This window comes from Manacus vitellinus, unplaced genomic scaffold (genome assembly GCF_001715985.3).
Source record: "Manacus vitellinus isolate BGI_N305 unplaced genomic scaffold, ASM171598v3 scaffold_12_pilon, whole genome shotgun sequence".
Taxonomy (NCBI): Eukaryota; Metazoa; Chordata; class Aves; order Passeriformes; family Pipridae; genus Manacus; species Manacus vitellinus.
This window is the reverse complement of record NW_021938949.1, coordinates 6,861,975-6,881,667: the sequence shown is the minus strand read 5'-3', so window position 1 is coordinate 6,881,667 and position 19,693 is coordinate 6,861,975. Positions and strand designations below refer to the sequence as shown.

The following is a 19,693-nucleotide window of genomic DNA, read 5'->3' as shown; positions in this document are numbered from 1 at the left end:
CAAGTCTCAAAGTGGTTAATTTGGGACTGCCTGTGCTGCCACTTTGCCCATGGTCCTCCACATCCCAGAACAGGTATCAACCAACTGTTACCAGCTGGCTCCTGAGCCTGGGAACAACCAACGTTCTGGGCTTGGTTAGAATCTGCCATTTCCTCATAGACTGCACCCATCATCCCAGAAATCTGCCTCCTGGGTGGCTTCTGAGGCGCTTGCCGGAGTCCTGCTTCTCAAACAGCACAGGATCCTCAATATTTCCCCCTTTCCAGCCCACCTGTAAATGTCTCTCTGCAAACCAGGCAGGGGTTTGGACTTGTCTCACGCTTGAGTCCATGTCAGGTGTTCACAGCCCTGTGGTCCTTAATGTGTATTAATGACTTGCCTGCTACTGCACAGCAACTGCAACCTGGGTGCCTTTTGGGGGTTTTTTTGCTCCTTTTTTTTTTTCTTTTATGTAAGAAATATTTTGAAAAGCTCTTACTGCTCTTAGAATATAAAAAGGCGACTTAGTCACCACTGGAGATTATTTGCAGCCTCCAGAGTGCTGTGGATTGTTGCTACATAATTACTGCAGCCCTTGGAGGTGATGCTGTTAAGTGGAAGATTTGCAAAAGTAAGCATTTACTGTAGACTTTCTACAGTATTAATAGAAAACTCATTTAATAAGAAGTATTCTCTGTTTCTTTGACTGAAATGAACCCTCTCATCCTTTCTTTGTTCGTGTAGGTTCTTGGGGTTTTTTAGTTCTCTTTATCATCTGTTTCTTCTCTGGCTTCAGTTTAGGGATGTTCTGTTTTACCATTCAGACCTGTCTCAACTTGTTTCCCTCAAGCTTCTGCATCCGTGAGCTTTAGTACAATTTATGGAGCTTGGTTAGGACTGGGAATTTTAAGAGGTCCATAATCTTCACTACCATCTATTTTATATGTTGTTTGCTATGTGGCAGTGACCTTGATCACCAACAAGACTGAAAGGCCCATCAAGACCTGTTCAGCCACATCCTTCCATGAAAGCAGTGCTCTGCTGGGAAGATCACAGAGGCTTCTTTCCACAGTGCAATGCAGAACTTATTACTGTGGCCTAATTTTCTTTTGTGTCCTTTCTTCATGCACAAACATAAATATGCAGCACACCAAGTCCTGGGTGAGCGAAGAACTAAAACATCTATAAATAAATCAGGCTACTTCTCCTGAAGGGGAAAAAAAATGAGTGAATGAAACTTAATTTTCTATTTGAAGTACTTGGGGTATGTGAGATACTTTGGGCTATGGTGCCTATCAAGTGCTCTGACAGTGTCTGTGGCTGTAACTTGTATACAGAACTCGTAAGGGATCTGGTTAAAAAAGATTAAAGGAAATAGCTCTTTACACAGTGGGTTGAGAGCTTCTGGAATTTGTTGCCACAGCAGTCTGTGGGAGTAGATAATGTCAGCAGGTTGAAAAAAGATAGGGCATCTTCATGGTTATCTGGTCTGTAAATAGACACTGAAGGGAATAACTGCCCATGTATCCTCTCATATCCTTCAGCCCTTGGCTGTGGATACCAGGACGAGGGAATTGGGCACAGGTATTGTCTTTTGTGGCAGGGTTGAAACACCAGAGTAACTGTGCACAGTGCTAGGGAATTACAGCAGGGAGCCTTGCCTGAGCTGCCCTGGGAATCTCCACAGTGAAGCCCAGCAATCTTCTCCCATTCTCCACGCTCCTCCTGTGTCTCATCCATGACCCACGGATGCTGCCACGTTCCAGAGTCCCAGGTCAGGCTCTGGCCTTTCACTCGTGCTTTATTGGCTTCCTTTTAAGCCCTGATTCATCTTCATTTAATCTCCAGGAAGCTGCATGGAAAGCAATGCTCAATTCTCATCACCATTTAGTCCCTTCTAACACTGCCGGAGCTGAGGGACCATGTTGGGCAACATGTTGTGATTAATTAATACAAAGAATTGCACATGGAAAAGTCTGGTCTAAGTGCAGAGCAGCAGATGAGGTTAAAACACTTTTGTTCTTTGACTTTGTTCTTGTTTCTCTGTCTTCATTTCCGTGGCATTTTGCCTCCATTGAGACTTATTTAGTATGCATCAGTTCCTGCGAGTTATTATCAAGGCTATTTTTCATTTTCTTATATTACTACTTGATACTTTCGTATTGTGGCAGCAAAATTGAACAGGGTATTACCACTCTCATAGTGTTTTTCTGGAATAGATCTTATCACAGGACCCAGTAAAGTCCCAACAGGTACAAGAAAACTTGGCTAACTTGGCTGTGTTTTCTCTTTACAAATAACTAGTGCCTTGTCGTGTAAGAAATTAGTATTAACTGGATAGTACGTGTTTAACAGCATTTGTGCCTCCACTGCTGTGATGACATACATTGTAAAAGAGGTTATATATATTTATTTTTATATGTATGTATAGTCTGATTTGTATTCCTTCTTACCTTTCCCTTGTACAGGTTGGTGTGCTGGGTGATGAGGAAGAATGGGTGAGTCTTCATGAGGTGGAGAATGAACCTGATGCTCAGATGCTGGAGGTACCAAACCTTACTCCTTATACTCATTACAGGTAAGAACAGCAGGTAATTAGCTGCAACATAAAAAAAAAAATAATGAATAAATAGCAACATGGAACAGCTTCCCTAATCAGAAACAGCTGGCTGGGTTTTATAATCTGAACAAAAAGGAAAAGGTTTGCTGTTTTCATAGTTAATACTTAAAATTGCTAATCTGATGTTGTTAATTGTAATTTGCATACAGTGCAGTTCATAACATTAAAAAGGAAATTCAAGTGCACAGTGAAATGTTTTTAGGAGTAACTGCTGCCCTGTGACTTCCTTCCTCTGAAGGGAACACCAGTGTAACATCAGCCCAGTGACAAATCAATTGTAGTTAAGCTGGTGCAAACCTGTAATTACATATTTACATCAGTTTAAACATCTTTTTATTGATTTAACTTAATTTGGTAACATCAGTTAGATGAAACCTTTGTTTATAAGAATTTACCAAGTTAAGCTTAATAGATATATGCAGTGCTTAAAGTGATTGAAGTGGATCTGCATTATGGGTGCACCCCAGTTAAACAAGATTGATTTTTAAATCAATTCAATCCAAGCCATGCACTGCTGTAGTATAGACAAGACTGGAGAATTTGAGGTACTCAATCCTAATGAAAAATACTTCCATGAACCAGCTTGCTAATGTAAAGGCTGGTTGCAAGGAGATCTAGTGGCAAGTGTTAAATCAGCTTACTAGAAACTTGTCCATTTTGTGCTGGCTGAAGGGCCTATTAACTAACCCATGTGCTGTTGTAAGCTGGTAGTAGGTGCAACCAAGTAGAGCTCACATAATTTACAGCTGATCCAGTGCTGGCTAATTTTCTTCTCTTGGTCACAAACGTAAGAACACACTGAATTTCTCACTAACTCTCCACTGAAGTGTTTTAAACCTCATCTTCCAGAGCTAAACGTTTCACTAAGAGCTCTTTGAAAATTTTTTTGAACTTGACCAGAGATTTCTGGTGCAGAGGTTTAGGAAAATTTATCTTCAGGTTAAGAGGATTTTGCTGTCCTCATAAAGGTGGATCCTTAAGGCTGAAAGCAGTAAAGTGCAGGTTGTACCAGAGTTCAAGGTTCACTGTCCATGAAGAGTAAGGAAGACTTGCACACCCAGCCAGGTGCATGGAGAAATGTCTTTGGGATAGAAAGTAGTGAGGAAGTATATGAGAGATTTGGGGGAATTAGATTTTTCTGTTTTTAAAATTTTCAGTTTAATCTTATTCCTGTATCTCGTTTCTCTCTTGTATTCATTAAATTCTGGAGGGATCCAAATTATGCTGAGATCTTTCACACATCCAGTTCTTCTCTGAGAGGAGAATTGTATTTCAGTTTTTTCATTGTAAAGCAGCTCCTTGAATTTTGCCTGGGTTTTTTCCTCTCATGCAGGCACAGAAAGGAGCTTTTTTTGGGTTTGCTGCACTTTTCAGCAATTTTATACAGATTTTTGAAACCTAGAAAGTTGTTGCCGAATGGATTTTTTTGTCCCTTGGTCAGCTTTAGTCACTACCCACTGAGGAAAGACACCATGAGAGCTGATTATCAGACACATCTTTACAGGCCATCTGCTTTTCTATATTTTGGGCTAATGCTTGAGTATGAAATGAGGACAGTATTTGTTTAATATGTTTCCTTTAGTGCAATTTGCAGGGAGATAAGAGCAGGTAAATAAACACTGCTGTGTTAACTAGCTCATCCTTTTCCCAAGCTCAGTCGTTAGGTCTCAAAATTAAGTGTTTAGTGTGTATGAACAGGTCAAGTTTATGTGCAAGTGCTGGGTACTTCCAATTGCTTATGACTGGTGAGAGTATCTGAAATGTACAGCACATCTTAATTACTTGGTGCTGCCTGTAAAAGAGATTTCCCTAAATCTTTTGTGACCCAATAGGGGATTTCTATTGTGGGAGAGACAGTTTCAAGCAGACAGGGTATTTTTTAAAGATGCATATCCATATTAAATAACTTAATCTTTCTTGTGCAGGAAGGCTGAATATGCAGCACGGGGATAAATCAGCCTCTTTCAATGAGTAATTGAGGGGAAATGTTATCACTAGAATATTCTTTATATTGACAGGGAATGAGACTATCCAAAGTTTGATATTTTAATACCTTTCTGAATGTATTGTATAAGCATCGCAAGAGAAAATCACTTACTGCCAGCATAAGCTCATCAGGCCTGGTATAATTAACATAAATTTCTCACACAAATACCTAAGTTTCTAATAGACCCTAAGCTAATCTCATTTTCATTTTTTAAATACCTGAGAGGATCTGAGAGCAGTTACCATAAAGCTTTCAGCAGCGAATACAAAGGGGACCTGCATGCAACGACCTTTGTGGAACATTTTAGAGAGCCCTAATTTGTATTCTCCCCTCTTTTCCCCCATCCTGGAAATGGGAAATGGTTGGCTGAGGTCTTACAAGCACACGCTGCAATCTCTGCTCCCGCTCCAGGTTCCGGATGAGGCAGGTGAACGTGGTGGGTCCCAGCCCCCTGAGCCAGCCCTCCAGGGTCATCCAGACACTGCAGGCCCCTCCAGATGTGTCCCCTGGGAGCGTCACCGTGCGCACGGCCAGCGAGACCAGCCTGTGGCTGCGATGGGTGGTGAGCAGCACGGGGGGGACAGGGATGGAGGGGAGCCGGGTACCGGGGCTTGGGATGTGGCTGCTTCCCCCCGGGGTCAGGCCAGCACTCCAGAGTGCCTCCTGCTTGCATCCAGCACGAGGACTAACAGCAAAATTATTTCCTTTCTCTGAATGGTCGGAAATCTGAGACTTACCTTAAGTGCCTTATTAATCAAATAAATTGCCTACTGCTGCTATTTCTGCCGCCTCATCAGGGGAATGGGCGCCTGTGTGTGAAACCTCGGCTTTGAGGCTCTCCAGTACCACCCTCTGGGTCAACACGTGGGGCAGGAATGTAACACTTGAGCCAATTTGCAGCTTTCCAGGGCTGGGTTGTTTGCTCTGTACAAAACGGTCCCCAGAAGGTGCATCCTGGCCGTTGGCAGCCGTCCCGTGGTACTGAGAGCTGGGGTCCAACAGCGGCAAAGCTGGCACGTTACACCCCTGTAGGAAGATTGTGTTTATTTGAAAGGGTGGGGAATTGTGTGATAAAATGCAGAAATGAATGATTAATGGGGAAGATGCTGTGGTTGCTGACATCCTTTTACCCCTTTGGCTGTCTCAGTTACCTGCAGAGCTGCCACGCTGGGATTTACTTGGCAATTAACCTGCTCCAGAATGGTTTTTCTTCACCCCTGTTAGGCAGAATTTTCCACCGGGGTTACTGTGGTGTGAAGTTGATGAAGCACAGGTTTCCTTTTGCCCAAATGTTAGCTTTTCCATGCATAAACTCATTATGGCTGGAAGTCAAAATCAGGCTGGAAACAAGAGGGCTTTTCTCCTGATCAGAAAGGAATAATTCCAGTTTCTCAGCAGGATGCTGCACTTAATTCTGAACCTTGCAAGACCAAAATATCAGACTTGAAGGTGTCACCTCACCATCCATAGAAGAGCCATTGCAGTTCCTTTGATAGGACACATGTAACTCTCTGGTGGCTTTTGTGTGTGAATAACATGCCCACATTGTTACACCTCTGGTTCTGTATCCAGACCTACATATCTCCCATCAAAATTAACTCAAGGTTGTTTTAAGAGACAGCCTTGACTTTAAAACATTTTAAAAGAGACTTTAAAGCATTAAGACTGTGCTACCTGGAAGGCTGTTTTTCTTTAGTCAAACCGTGCAGGGTTCAGGAGGAACAGCAACCACGTTTAAAAATGACCTGATAAACCATTTCCATGCTTAATAACATCAATATTTGAAAGTGTTCAATCTCTTTTATTTCAAGACCTGCAGGTGAATTTGTGTCCCCCTGGGAGCTGGGAATTCCTCCCTTCCTACAGAATAAGGGTCACGTTTCTAGCCCTGCTTGCCTGCAGGGTACAGTCTTTTAAGCTGTGAAATGTTAATGTGTATCCAGCTTTCCCAGTGAATCAGAACTGAATCTCAGCCATCCGTGGCATCATGCAGTTAGTTTTACAGCAGAAAAACTCTAAACTTCGTGAAGTAGGCTAATTATTTCATATTTTAATCTCTGAAATTGCTTGGGGAGTTAGAATACTAGAATGAATCTCTGCTGATAAATGAGTAGGCAGAGAGTCAGTAAAAAAATAAAAAAAAAGAAATAAAGTACGATAAATGAATTTGTCACATGCTTCAGCAATTTATCATTCATTTCCATAATTAATCACAAAGCTCTGAAATATATTATATTCGTATCATCTCTGTTGATACACCCACAGCAAATGGCTTGGTTTTGTGAGCATATCTATTTAGCTCAAAATGAAGGTAAAAATTAAAAGAAAATTTCAAGCAGCGCAGAAATGAAATATAAAACAGAAAATCACCCTTTTGATCTTTTTTGCCTTCCTATGGCCTTACATGAGTCCGGGCAACCTTGGAATATAGTTTGGAAAGCCCTGGCAGTGTGTTCCGATAGGAATCCTGTGTTTCTCCTTGTCGTTTCCAGCCCCTCCCTGACACGCAGTACAACGGCAACCCAGAGTCCGTGGGGTACAGGATCAGGTTCTGGCGTGTGGACCTGCAGTCCCCTGTCCTCACGAAGGTCATTAATGACAGACTGGAGAGGGAGTACACGGTTGAAGACCTGGAGGAGTGGACAGAGTACGAGCTGCAGATCCAGGCCTTCAACGCCATCGGGGCAGGGCCGTGGAGCGAAGCCGTGAGGGGCCGCACCCGGGAGTCTGGTGAGTGGAAACACCAAATCTTCTGGGACAGGCACACCTGAGAATTCACTGCTTTTCTGCCCTTTTGTTCAGCTTTTAATTAATTTTTTTTTTTTGGTTTGGTGTGTTGTTGCTGTTGGGTGGGGTTTTTTTGCTTGCTGATCCGTTAAATCAAAAGCGAAATTAAAAAAGCCCAATCTCTAGATGCACTAAAGGTAAAAAGACATATAGAGAGACATTTGGAGGAGTTATTTATTTTTCATTCCTACCCTGCTGTCATGCACAAACCTGCAGGTTATTCATTTAGAGCAAACAAAACAACCTCTCCCCATTCCTGCCCCAGTTTGGCAGCAGTATGGACAACACAAGGAGAAGCTTGTATACAGATTTCTCTGGTTGAGTTGCTTTCTCCTACCTCCTCTTCCTCCCCAGTACCCCATTGCCCCTAATTTTCCCTCTTTCCTCTGAGGCAGATTTTCTCACAACTGTGGTTACCTGAAGTTTCATTTCAAGCATCGAATATTTCTAAAAGGGCACAAGTCACTTCAGAGAGATGATTACACAGACAGAAATGAAATAATTATCTGAGATTTTGATGGCACGTTTTCAAACCTGCCTTCCAAAATTGTGTGTACAAGGCTTTATAGATATAACCTGCTTATAGACTTAGAGCACAAGGACTGTATTGTCAACTTGAATTGTCCAGGCAAGCACAGAGACTTCAAATATCAGAAGGAAACTGTCACTCTCAGGAAACAGTAAATTGCTGTTTGCTCAAGTAGCAACAATAAAGGCAGATGTTGAAAAGCTGCTCTCTAGCAGTTGACTTCCACAAAACCTATTTCCAAACCTGCCCTATGTGCATCAGGGAAATTAAAATTTATATTTCAAGTAAGTAACAAAGTAGGTGACATATATGGTTTAAAAGTTTAATAGTAACAGCTCTTTATGACCCGTATTTATGCAAGATTCAACACCAATATTTTTTCTTGTTATTTTTTCCGATTTTTCTTCCTTAAAAAAGTTTGGGGATTTAATCCTATGCATACCCTACCCTTACATATGCATGTCTGTGCACTGGGTACCACGCAGTGTTACTTGGTGGGAAGCATGAACACTCACGGCAGGGTTTGGTCTGCTGGTTCAGATAACTCCCCTTTGAACTAGCCAGGGAGAAGGCTAAACAAAGTCATCCCCCTCCATTAAAGTGCAGCTTTTTGGGAAATAGTAATTGGAAAGCTGTTGCCAGAGGTATTTTAAACAAGGCTTGTGCTGGAGTTAGAGATAGCACGACCCAGGCAAAACAGTTCTGAAGTGTTCTGTGTCATAATAAAAAGATATCTCATCCTCCACTTTCTCCTTTCCGCTGCTCTTCAAACACTTCTTTTGAAATGTAGTAAATGCTGAGATTAAGTCATTTCATAAAACCTTAGGATTACAGTGCTCCTGCTCAGCATCTAAAGATCAGAGGTTACTCGTGGATGTGGCATTTTCTCTGGCAGTATTAAGAGAAGGTTGACTTGAAACTGATTGTAGGAGGCACACACAGAAAGCGGGATCAAAATAGCACAAAGCTGTGATTTGGGCGTAAGGACTCATTTGGTTTTTTCCAAGTGTTTTCTTTGATACTGACATCTGATTCCCTGCACAGAGCAAGTCAGGGCTCAGACTTTTGGCTGTATCTTCTTAGATTTAGAATATACAAGACATGCTGGCATAGCAGCAGGCTGTATGAAAGCACTTCAGGGAATCTGGAATTAACCTGTATGCACAGTCAAATGGGGTTAAAATGCAAATAAAAGATATTTAAAGCCAGAGAGAAAGGTCAAAGCACTTTTAGGTCTGTCTTCTGAACTATAAGAAAAATTCTGTTTATCGCTTATGTTTTCAAAGCGCTTCAAAAGCAGGTGTCCTAAATATTTCTCTTTCGATTTTTTTAGATACAGAGTCAGGGAAGTTGTTTTTGCTGGTGCTGTGGATTGTAAACATCCCTCACAGCTGGCCAGAGGAGCCTTGGCCAGGATTATGTGGTGGTTCATTGACAGAACTCACAGTTCTATTTGACGTTGTCCAAGGAGTTCAGGAGTTAAAGCCTGGGCACTAAACCAGGTCATGGCACCTGATGACAGTGCAGCCACTGAAGTTCAAAATCTTTATTGAAAATAAAGCTGTACTTGAGCACTTCTGTTTATTTTAGGTTGTGCAATCCCATCACTAATAGCTGAGCACACATGCCAACAATAGTGGAGTGTGTCATTACAGGTACTCACTGCTTTCTGATGCTCTTGAGTATAAAAACAAAGAAACTATGAGAGAATAAATAATCCTGTAGGCTTTGGTAACCCAGGCTTGACAAACAGTTAGAAAACCCTAAAATGAAAATCTGAGGTAGGGTTGCAAGCAGCTGAAGATGAAGGGAGATTAATTAGAATTTTTAAACAGGATGGGTTTTATCAATCCAAAATGGTTTTTATAACAATTAGAAATTAAATAGCTCATTAAATTTTACAGTGTAAAATAACTGCAGAGTAACAAGCTCAGATTCCACTCAATAAATTGACAACAGTTGTAGGAAAATATAGAGAAAGGAAGAAAATACAAAGACATCTGATGTATTAGAACAGCCTTGGCAGGGCTGCTTCCTCTTACAGACCCTCTTGTTCTCAAAAAATTCATCTCCAATGCACCTAACCCAGCGCCTTAATGGATTTTTGTGCTCTTAATATTCAGCTGCATGAATGTGTATACTCTTCTTACAGGATGAGCTGCTCTAGGAGCATGGTCACACATCCATGGCAAGGATCAATCTCCTGGTGCTTTGGAGACTGACCTTCACGAAGCACTTACTGTGCTGGGATAAAGCACCGCCTGCTAATTCAAATGTGGTCCAATGTCACTGTGGGAATTTATCAGTTTATACAAGCTGAGAATTTGGCCTGCAATATCTAATTTTATGGGCAAAATGGATGTGTGCTGTAGCTATGCTGCTTTTGCCACATAGCTTGCTGGAAGTTTGCACTTCTTAGTTGACATCAGAGGTACAATATGCCGCTCTGATTTTTGCTTGCAAAAAAGAGTGAGGGATGTGCAGCTAAAATGAGCTGCAAAAATGGAGAGAACCACTGCATCCCACTCTGTAGCTTTCTTAGAAAGCCAGAATACAGGCTAGCTTATTAAAAGCTTCTTTTGGCCCAGTTAGAGACATAAAACGACATAATTTGCTATACATCAAATGTGGCTATGTCAGATGTAGAAAGAGGATGCATGATCTTAGATGCCAACATGGATAACCTTAAAACTTGAGCTCTTATTGAAGTTGCAGTGCAAAGTGCCAGTAACTCTATAATTTCCTACGTTTGATCTTCAGAAGTGCACCGTGCAGCTGGCAGTTTGCTGGATTAGCTCATCGTTTAGTTTCAGCGTTTCCGGTTCATTTTGTTAAAGCTCTGGGATTTTTTTGGACACTGTTGCTTGGCTTCTGTACTATTCTTGCAGGTTACTAATGAGAACTCAGCTTTGGAGCTTATAACAAAGTCTTCAGTGCAACAGTTAAGGAAACCAGCATTAGAGAAGGGAGCTTGCAGAGGAAAGAGGGATTATGTGCCTCACTCACTAATTAGTCTTAGCAAACTATAATTTCTTTGAATCGTGGCTTCCTGAGAGAGGAGAAGGGTCAGAAAAATGAAGGTTATGTTTCAATTCATTCTTAAAGGGTCGATCAAAGTCTGTTACTTGATAAAAGACTGGCAACAATAAGATCCATAAAATCATTTGCAGGTCCTGAATTCATCCGTCCATATTAGAATAAAATTCTCAGCGCTGATATGAGAACTGAACAGTTAAAGGACACTCAATGAACACGAGGATTTTTGCCATTTAGGCATTGGATTTAGATTCCCTTCCAGGAGAGGGGACATTTAGCTGCTCTGTCACTGGGAATTGAGCAGAGTCTGGGCTAATGAACCTTCAGACAGACCATTCTCTCCTTTGTCAGCTTTTGAGTGCCCCTGCCAGCAGCCTGATCACACACACCTCAAAGTGAGGGTGCACTCAGGGCCAGCCCGGGCACAGCCTCCACCTTCTGTGAATTCAGGACAGCTCATGGCTGCTGATCAAAGAGGAAAAGAAATATTTGTAAAATAAAGTAACTTTTTTCTCTCTCAAAAGGCTTCAAAACAGATAAAATAAAAATAAATGTGGCTGGAAAGGGCTTCTTTCCTCTACACATCCTGGTTCCCTGCGACCCACCTCCACCCTTTCTCTCTCCAGAAGTGATTCATGTGGGAGTAACTCTTTGTGAAGATCTACAGATAAAGTAATGGCAGCTATCCAAAGACATTCATGGCTCCTGGCAATCTATTTTCCTTAAACATAATTATATCCTTGTGGGGGATAAATCTAGCAAAAGATTTAAGAAAGAAAAAAAGTCACTTCAGTGTTGGAGGGGAAAAAAAATTGGATTTTAGTCTGCTGCAGTGTTGTGTGATGGTGCTCTGTTTCTCATGTCCCAGATAATTGGTAACAGGGAAATTGTTTCAGAAATTACTATCTCTGCTGTTAACCTTGAGTGCACAAGGGTGGGAGTGGTACATTTTGGGGAGGGGGGGGGAGAGGTTTCAATTTATATTAATTCTGGTGTCATACTCATTATCTCATTCATGTTGCTAGGAGCTTCAGGAGCTCGCCTGCAAAACAGAAGGTCTGTTCTTTCATTTGGACAGCCAGGAAAGCATTCCTTTTGGCAGAAATTTGGGCTCCTTTTTGTGATAGATTCAGGACCTAATCAAGCCTTACTGTCCCTAAGTGCTTGTGTAACATAACTTGGGGAATGTTCTCTTGAGGTCTGACAGGTGTATCAGGCTTTAGAAAAGATTGTACCCTTCAGATGTTGGAAATGCCACAGGGAAAGAATGCGAAAGGGCAGCATAAAATGTGAACTCTTAAAAATAGCCTCAGATCCTGCTTGCATAACGTGACATGCTATTAGGCTTGCCTACAAAAGCCTGCAGTTGTGTGGTTCTGCAGCTCTCTGAGTTTTAATGGCACAGGGAAAATGCAAGTTTGCTCTTCTCTGGAGTCAGAGAAAATTACAGTGTTCCTGTGCCATCAGTTCTGATGATGTTTCTGGTTTCATAAGAGCCGATTTTGCAACATAAATGAAATAGGCATCTCTCATTGACACCGTATCAATCCCTGAAAATACACCTCGTGTTAATGTATCCGTCTGTAATTGATGTATTGCAAATGTTGAGCGCTCTCACATCATCAAGAGGCTCAGAGGTTAAAGAACTTCTTACTGAACTGGGAGTGCAATCCAGTGGGGGAAATTATTGCTAGCTCCAGACAAGATGCTATAATTTCCTTTCAGATAATATAGGAAGCCAGGATGGCGTAAAACTTCTTGTTAAAACAGATCGTGCTATAAGATAAACTCCCATTCAGAAAGATTTCCAGCTTTTGGCATAGGGAAATAAAATGTGTGGGAAAGAAATACTAGGAGATAGACTTCTGGAGAAGTCCAGCAATTTAAACTTGGTTCTAATTACTGCAAATATATAGAGCTTGAAATTTATTCTTAGCTGTCAATATTTACTGTCTGTCTGTAGACACTGAAAAGTATTACATGTTTAGCTCTTTACAAACATTGTCATTTCTGAGATGAACTGGCAAGAAATTGTGAGACAGGCTGAAATATAAAGATGATGTAGAATGAATACAAGAGGAGAAGGGGTTGTCTAGAATGTATTCCAGTCTTTTTGGGTCTGAATACTCTTCTGTGGGAGTCTGGGAGAATCCTAAGCAGATGGAGCAAAATGATCTGATCTGTCTTACCTGTTTCTGCTCTTTGGTAATGCCATGTTATTCCAGTTCCCTCTGCTCCTCCTGAGAATGTCACTGCTGAAGCCGTGAGTTCCACCCAGATCCTGCTGACGTGGGCTGCAGTACCCGAGTCTGAGCAGAATGGTCTCATCCTGGGGTACAAGGTATGGAGTTTCACATTTATTTGATTTTTAATGCATTAACAGGAAATGATTTTGTTATATTTGTTATATAATATTCACCTGCCGCATATTCATATTATTCCAAAGTCAGCTGGAGAAGATACAGAAAATGTGTTGTCTTTGAAAGGAGTGAGAGGTGAATATAATCTCATTTTACACTGCGTGAAAAGGAGGGATCTAAAATGCGTGTCCCTCTGTCTGGTCCTCGTGCAACAATCTCCTTCCTTCTGTATTTCATCCACGTTTATCCTGCAGATACTTTTCAAAGCAAAAGATTTGGACTCTGAACCCAAGAGCCAGACAGTGAGAGGGAACCACACCCAGTCTGTCCTGCTCTCCGGCCTGCGGAAATTCGTCCTCTACGAGATCCAGGTGCTGGCGTTCACTCGGATTGGGGATGGAGTCCCCAGCTCTCCTGCAGTGATAGAGAGAACCAAGGATGATGGTGAGTTCCAAGGTCACCAAAACAACCATTTTACTTGGTCCAGCCTTTTACCACTGCTTTGTTTTAGTGGTGCAAGTGTAGCTGACAACTACTCTAAGGCTGCTTGGATTTTGGGGGGGATTTTTTTTTTTCCAACTTTGATCCCAAAGGACTTCAGCCATACATAGGATAACTCAGCACTATTCCATTGGTCATGGGCTCCTTCCCTGCAGCTAGTGAAGAGGACAAAAACTTACAAAATTGAACTCTGAAGCTTGGTGTAGATAATTTCTATTGAAAACAACTTTGGAGCCCAATTACAAATTCTTATTGAAGTTCAATCATGCTAAAAAAATAAAAAAGAGTACTGCATCTGAAAGCAATAAACAAATCTGGGTCTGATTGGACTGAAGGAGAAGGATGGCATTTGCAACTTCAGTAATCCATTCTCCTTTTTTTTTTTCCCCAAAAAGAATAAGACATTGACCCTGGAAGATGATCATACCAGCTTCCTTTTGCAGCTGCCTCCAGCGCTTCCCATAAACTCAGAGACTTCCCAGTGCAGTTGGATGCATTGAAGGAACCCAAGCAAGCCCCTTGCCCCAGTGCTCCCTGGGCACACTGGTGTGGTGGGAGCATTCCTGATGATGGAATTCTACAGAAATTTAGTTCAACTCTTAAAATATTTTTGCCTTTGTGGATGCTAAAACTAGTTTTAGTTTTGTTACCTTTTCAGGAATAAATAGATTCATATCAGTGTGGGAGGCTTCTATTTATAAAGTCTCTCTCTTTTGCATCAAAATTTTTCTCAATAGTAAAGGAATAAACATTGGTTTCTACTAGCAACTTCATTAAGGTACTCTGGTTGGGCTGAAAACATTCCCACATCTGGCTTAATGAAACATTTTCTGTGCAGGGAAGAAAGGAGTAGGAGCATGAAGGGACAAGAACAGGGACAGCAGCTCCCTGACATTTTTTTAGCCTTTTTCTTAGCATACTGCCGGTGTGGGGACCTGGCTTCTCTATGAAAGGAAAAATTAGAAAAATTACTGTTAGCAGAACTCTTCAGGGAGAGAAAAAGCACTCCATGAAATGTACATATTGGGCTGTAATGAGAAATACTTAGAACTGTTTGTTTTGGATAACCCCATTATAGCAGTTCCCTCCTTAAGTGCATGTTGGCAAATGAAACAAATTGTTCTTCCATCTCCATACCCCTGACATAAATATGTTGTGTCTCCTCTGGGCTCGACTTAATTAAAAGTATCACCAGGAGTAATGCAGGTGGAATTTGTGCTGAAGGGGAAATTTCGTGGATGCTAATGTATGAATTAGCATCTCCTCACCTCGTGGACCCGGGATGGTCAGCACAGCCTGTGTTAATGTGCATCTCACCTGCCTCGGGTTCTCCTGCTCACACCTAAGTGTTTAAGATGCAAATGTTATGTCAGGAAGCAGTTCAAAGCCAGTGCTGATGACACAGAGAGGGGATATTATTCAATTCCAACAGGTATGAAGTGGATTAAGCTATATAATTCTGTAAAGGCAGCTCAGTGGCTTGCTTTTTATAGTATGTTCTCAGCTACACCAGTGGTGATGCTGCTGTGAGAAAAATCATTCAGGGTTCAGAGCTCCTGGTGCAGTAGAAAAACACTGTAAGGTGCACTGATTCTGTGTCATGTTTGGTATTCCTGCGTGTTGGAGACATTGGCCATGGACAGGACTCCTCAGAATAAATTTATATTATGTACATGCATAGGTGCTCCCAACCATTTACTTACTGGGGATCTACAGCCTGGGCTGTAATTCTGTACAGGGTGAGCAGAACACTTGTAACCCCTCTGACATACAGTCCTTGCTGCCATGATCTCTGTTTTTCTTTCCAGCCCCTGGCCCCCCCGTGAGGCTGGTGTTCCCCGAGGTGAGGCTGACATCCGTGCGGATTGTTTGGCAGCCACCAGAGGAGCCCAATGGAATCATTCTGGGTAAGATGGAGCAGCAAACCCTGGGCTGGGAGGAGAGGGCTGGAGACCAGAGCAAGCTGCAGCCACTGAGTTTTCCTTCCCCTTGCACATAAGCAAATCTGTGGCCTAAAGAAAAGAAAATATGTCGGTGTCAGCTGTGAGACTGTGGTGAGGAGAAAAGTCTGTGTGGCTCCATGGTTTGTGTTTTCTTGAGCCAGAATTTGGCATCATTCAGGCACTGTGTTTGAATGTCATCCCTCTTCCCATCTGCATTTGGGTTGGTAACCTGTCTGGCTGACTGTAGGGTAAACTGCCTGGAGACCTGGATTTTCCCCACCCTTGCCGGGCATGCCTGATGTTTCAGTATCATGTGTGCTTCCTTTTTATTGCTTCCTTTGGATAATACTGTCTGACAGGTCACAAGGAGTTAAATCATATTTGGCTTTTCATCAAGGACATGAGAGGCAGCAAGGCACGACAGGAATCTGTGAAAAACCTTCTCAGCTTCCTGCTCTCGTAACTCTTGGGTTACCTTGACAATATGTTCACCAGCCACTACTTGTACTTAAAACATGAAGACTTTTATAATGTAAGAATCCATTGCTACCTCTAAAATTAATGTAGTTCATAGTTACCCAGGAATTTTGTGTTCTCTGCTGATGTTAAACACATTTTACCGTAGTTCTAGCTGGTGAGTAAAGATTTTTGTCTCAATTCTAAAAACAGAAGCAAAAGCTTTTGGTTTTTTGTCTAGTTCTCAATCTGGCAGACCTTTCTGCTTCTAATTGCACTGCCCATTCAGGTTCATGTGTAGGCTTTTAACAATATTTCCTAAAACCTCCCTTGCTGGGTAGAGGGCACTTGCTTAAAATGCTCCTGCATTGGTGGCATCCCTTAAATACAGGACTGGTCCTGCATTGGGCTTAAATCTTGTGTCCAGAACTCAAAGTGTTTGCTCAGGTGTGTAATTTACCAAAGTGATCCTGGCACCTGAAGATGCAGGAAAGTCATCAAATGGCATCCAAAGGCAGACACTGCAGGATTTTCTGAGCACGAGGAAGAGTCTGTGTGAAGCTTGGCAGCAGTGAGCTGCCAGAGATGGATCCATGCAGGGTTTCTCTGCAGCTCAAGGAAGATTGGCTTCCAGGTTGTCTTGTGGGTTTGATTTGTTGCTTTTTTTTTTAAGGAACTGTGTGGCCTAGAACTTGCTCTCAGCAGAGATTGGGATTTGAATCACAGGATGTGGTTAAGGAGAAAAAAAAAAATCATTTGATAGAAATGATGAGAAAGCACAAAAGACATTTTGCTCCCCCGACTGTGTTCCAACCTCTCACGTTGCTGCACTTTGTCAGCCTCATTTGCTGAAGTTGCAAGCTTGGTGGAGGAGGAACTCTCTTTTATTTTGTCTTTGCAGAATTCTTTGTGCAGTGCATCCCCCCTCAGCTGGTTCTTACTCATTGCCATTATGTTGTGGTAAAATCGTACAAATGCAGGGTTGGAATGAAAGGGGGAGGGTGTCCCTTAAAAAATCTTTGGCATGTTTAGTGTCTGTCATTGTTTCCAATGACTTTCACAGTCCATTCCCAGTAATACATCCCAGTATACTTCATGCAGTCCTTGACTACACTGATGGTGTAACTGAGTAGGTTTATGTCCCACTATTAATTCCTGCCCTTTTCCTCAGTACACTTCCAGGTCAACCAGTCCTTCCTTTACAAGTACATTAAACTTTTTCTCTTTAAGTTAATTCACAGATGCCTTTATTGAATTTCATCTCACTGATTCCAGACCATTTCTTTTCGTTACCAAGATCTCTTTAAATGACACTCTTGTCCTCTAAAGTGCACACAGCCACTCACAGCTTGGTGTCATTTTTGGAGTTTGCAAGCAGACTGGCAATTCCATCAGCCAGACCATTAATGAAAGTATTAGAACCAGACTCATTCATGAGGTCTCATGAGAGCTTACTTAATACATCCTCCCAGGTTGTTAGCAAATCATTGATTACAACATTTTTTTACTTTTTTTTTATCATCTGAAAATGTGCAGTATTTTTCTTAGATTCTATTTCTCTTGTTTGCTTTTGATGGGACTGTGTGCAACCATATTAAAGTCTTACTCAGAGTCAATGTGGATTATATCTGCTCTTCCCACATGGCCAGTTACACTGTCAAAATGGAAAACAGATTATTTGATATTTATTATTTGCTCCAATCAAACAGATATTGGCTGTTCCTTAGCACGTTATTATCCTCATGGATGCTTGTATATTGACTCTTTTTTTTTTTCAGGATCTTTCTGGGTATTGAACTTGAGTTAGATTTGTCCATAATTCCTCTAGTTGGTCTTGCCTCATTTTAAAAGGCAGTGTAGTCTGTTTGCCCTTCTGTAACATTTTGGGATGTCACCTGTCATCTGCAAGATCTTGAAGAGAACAGCTAATTATTCAGAGATGGCTCCCTCTAGTTATAAAAGCACTGCAGGGCAAATTTCATCAGGCCTTTCTGACTTGATTACATTGAGCTTAACTAAATATTTGTTAACCTGCTCTCTATTCTAACCTACATCCCTACTTACATTGTTGTCAGTTTTGATTTGTGTTGAGTCTCTAGTCAGCATCAACTTTCTGTTGTGTTGAAAATGAAGGAATGGAGGTATCAGCCTCACCTGTCTTGTGCTTATCTTTTCTTCCCACTGTTTGACCTGTCCTCCTCCTCTCTCTCGGATTTCTAATGTATTTATAAAATCTTTTTCATTGCTTTTGATGCCCTTAAGGTTATAACTCACCTTGCCCTTTAGCTGTTCTGTTTTTGTCCCTACGTACCTGTGCTGTCTATTTATACACTCCCTTAGACCTCTGTCCTGTTTCAACTTTTGTCCAATTCAGTTTTGATTTTCAGGTCATTAGTGAGCTCTGAATGCAAACATATTGGCCTCTTAACATCTTTTGTCTCTGTTGGAATTGTTGTACCTTTTTTTTTTTTTTTTTTGTCTCTTCAGGTCAGCAAACCTGAATTCCTTCCCAGGGAGGTGTTACCTGCCAGTTCCCCCAGTGCACTTCTTTGAAGTCCATTGTCTTTATTCAGCAGTTCCCACTCTTTCATTTTTTTCCATGGTAGAAATACTGAGGTTCCTGGAGGAAGTAGTTACCTGCCAATGGCAGAGAGAAAAGTGAAAATTGCTCATGCTGGGTACTTCTGTGATCTCTCCTAAGAAGTGAGCTGTGCTTCAAAAATAGGTAACACCTCAACATGTAGCATTCTAAGGAAAGGTTGCAAATTTTGTTTGTTTTTTTTTTCCCGTTCACTTTTTAAATCTCATTACTATAATGAACTTCCAAAACACCTTGTGACCCACCCCGGGTCAAGTGCATCGAAGTAGAGTTATTGGGAAAAATAAGTGAACTCATTTTGTGCAGTGCCCTTCTATTCACTCTTGGGGTTGGAAAGAAAAACCACTTGCGTTGCAAGAGCAACTTATATAGAGAGCCTTTGAACTAATGTTCCTGCTCTGCTTGCCTTGTCCTCTGAGTATACATGCACCTTTGCAGCTAACATTTTTGTAATCTATATAAAAACACGCTCTAGCATTTCGGAGAGAGATTAGCAGGATGAAATACTGGCAGGCGCCAAGAGGGAAAAAACCACTTGTTTGTTTGTTAAATATTTTACTGTGGAAGACTGTTAGATGTTTCCCTTTCTCCTTTTGGGAGTGTTATGGTAACCATCTGAGGCTTCACTCTGTCTTCTTTTCTGCACTCAGTTCAGCCAGCACCCACATAGTTCCTTCAAATACTATGAAAGATAAATGATGCATTAATGTGCATATGTGCACTTCAAGCTATGAGCTTCCCCTGAAAACGGGAGCTTAACCTGCCTCCTCCCGGGCCCTGGTTAGTATTCCTCATGGTACCCTGGTATTTAGCGTTTACCTGAAGCTTTATTGCAAAAAAAAAGTGTAAGAACTCCACCGAGAATTAGAACCGAAGTTGGATGTAATCCATGTTTG

The 19,693-nt window shown here is 41.6% G+C and overlaps 1 protein-coding gene across 1 annotated transcript in view; it reads left to right on the top strand.

Moving 5' to 3' along the window:
- The window catches only part of SDK1 (sidekick cell adhesion molecule 1), a 388,490-nt gene that overhangs the window by 304,455 nt on the left and 64,342 nt on the right, over positions 1-19,693 (top strand). The window contains exons 23-28 of the mRNA XM_018067288.2: positions 2,448-2,557; positions 4,998-5,148; positions 7,079-7,316; positions 13,164-13,279; positions 13,553-13,742; positions 15,608-15,706. Coding sequence (XP_017922777.1) covers positions 2,448-2,557; positions 4,998-5,148; positions 7,079-7,316; positions 13,164-13,279; positions 13,553-13,742; positions 15,608-15,706 — 904 coding nt within the window. The remainder of the gene's footprint in view (positions 1-2,447; positions 2,558-4,997; positions 5,149-7,078; positions 7,317-13,163; positions 13,280-13,552; positions 13,743-15,607; positions 15,707-19,693) is intronic.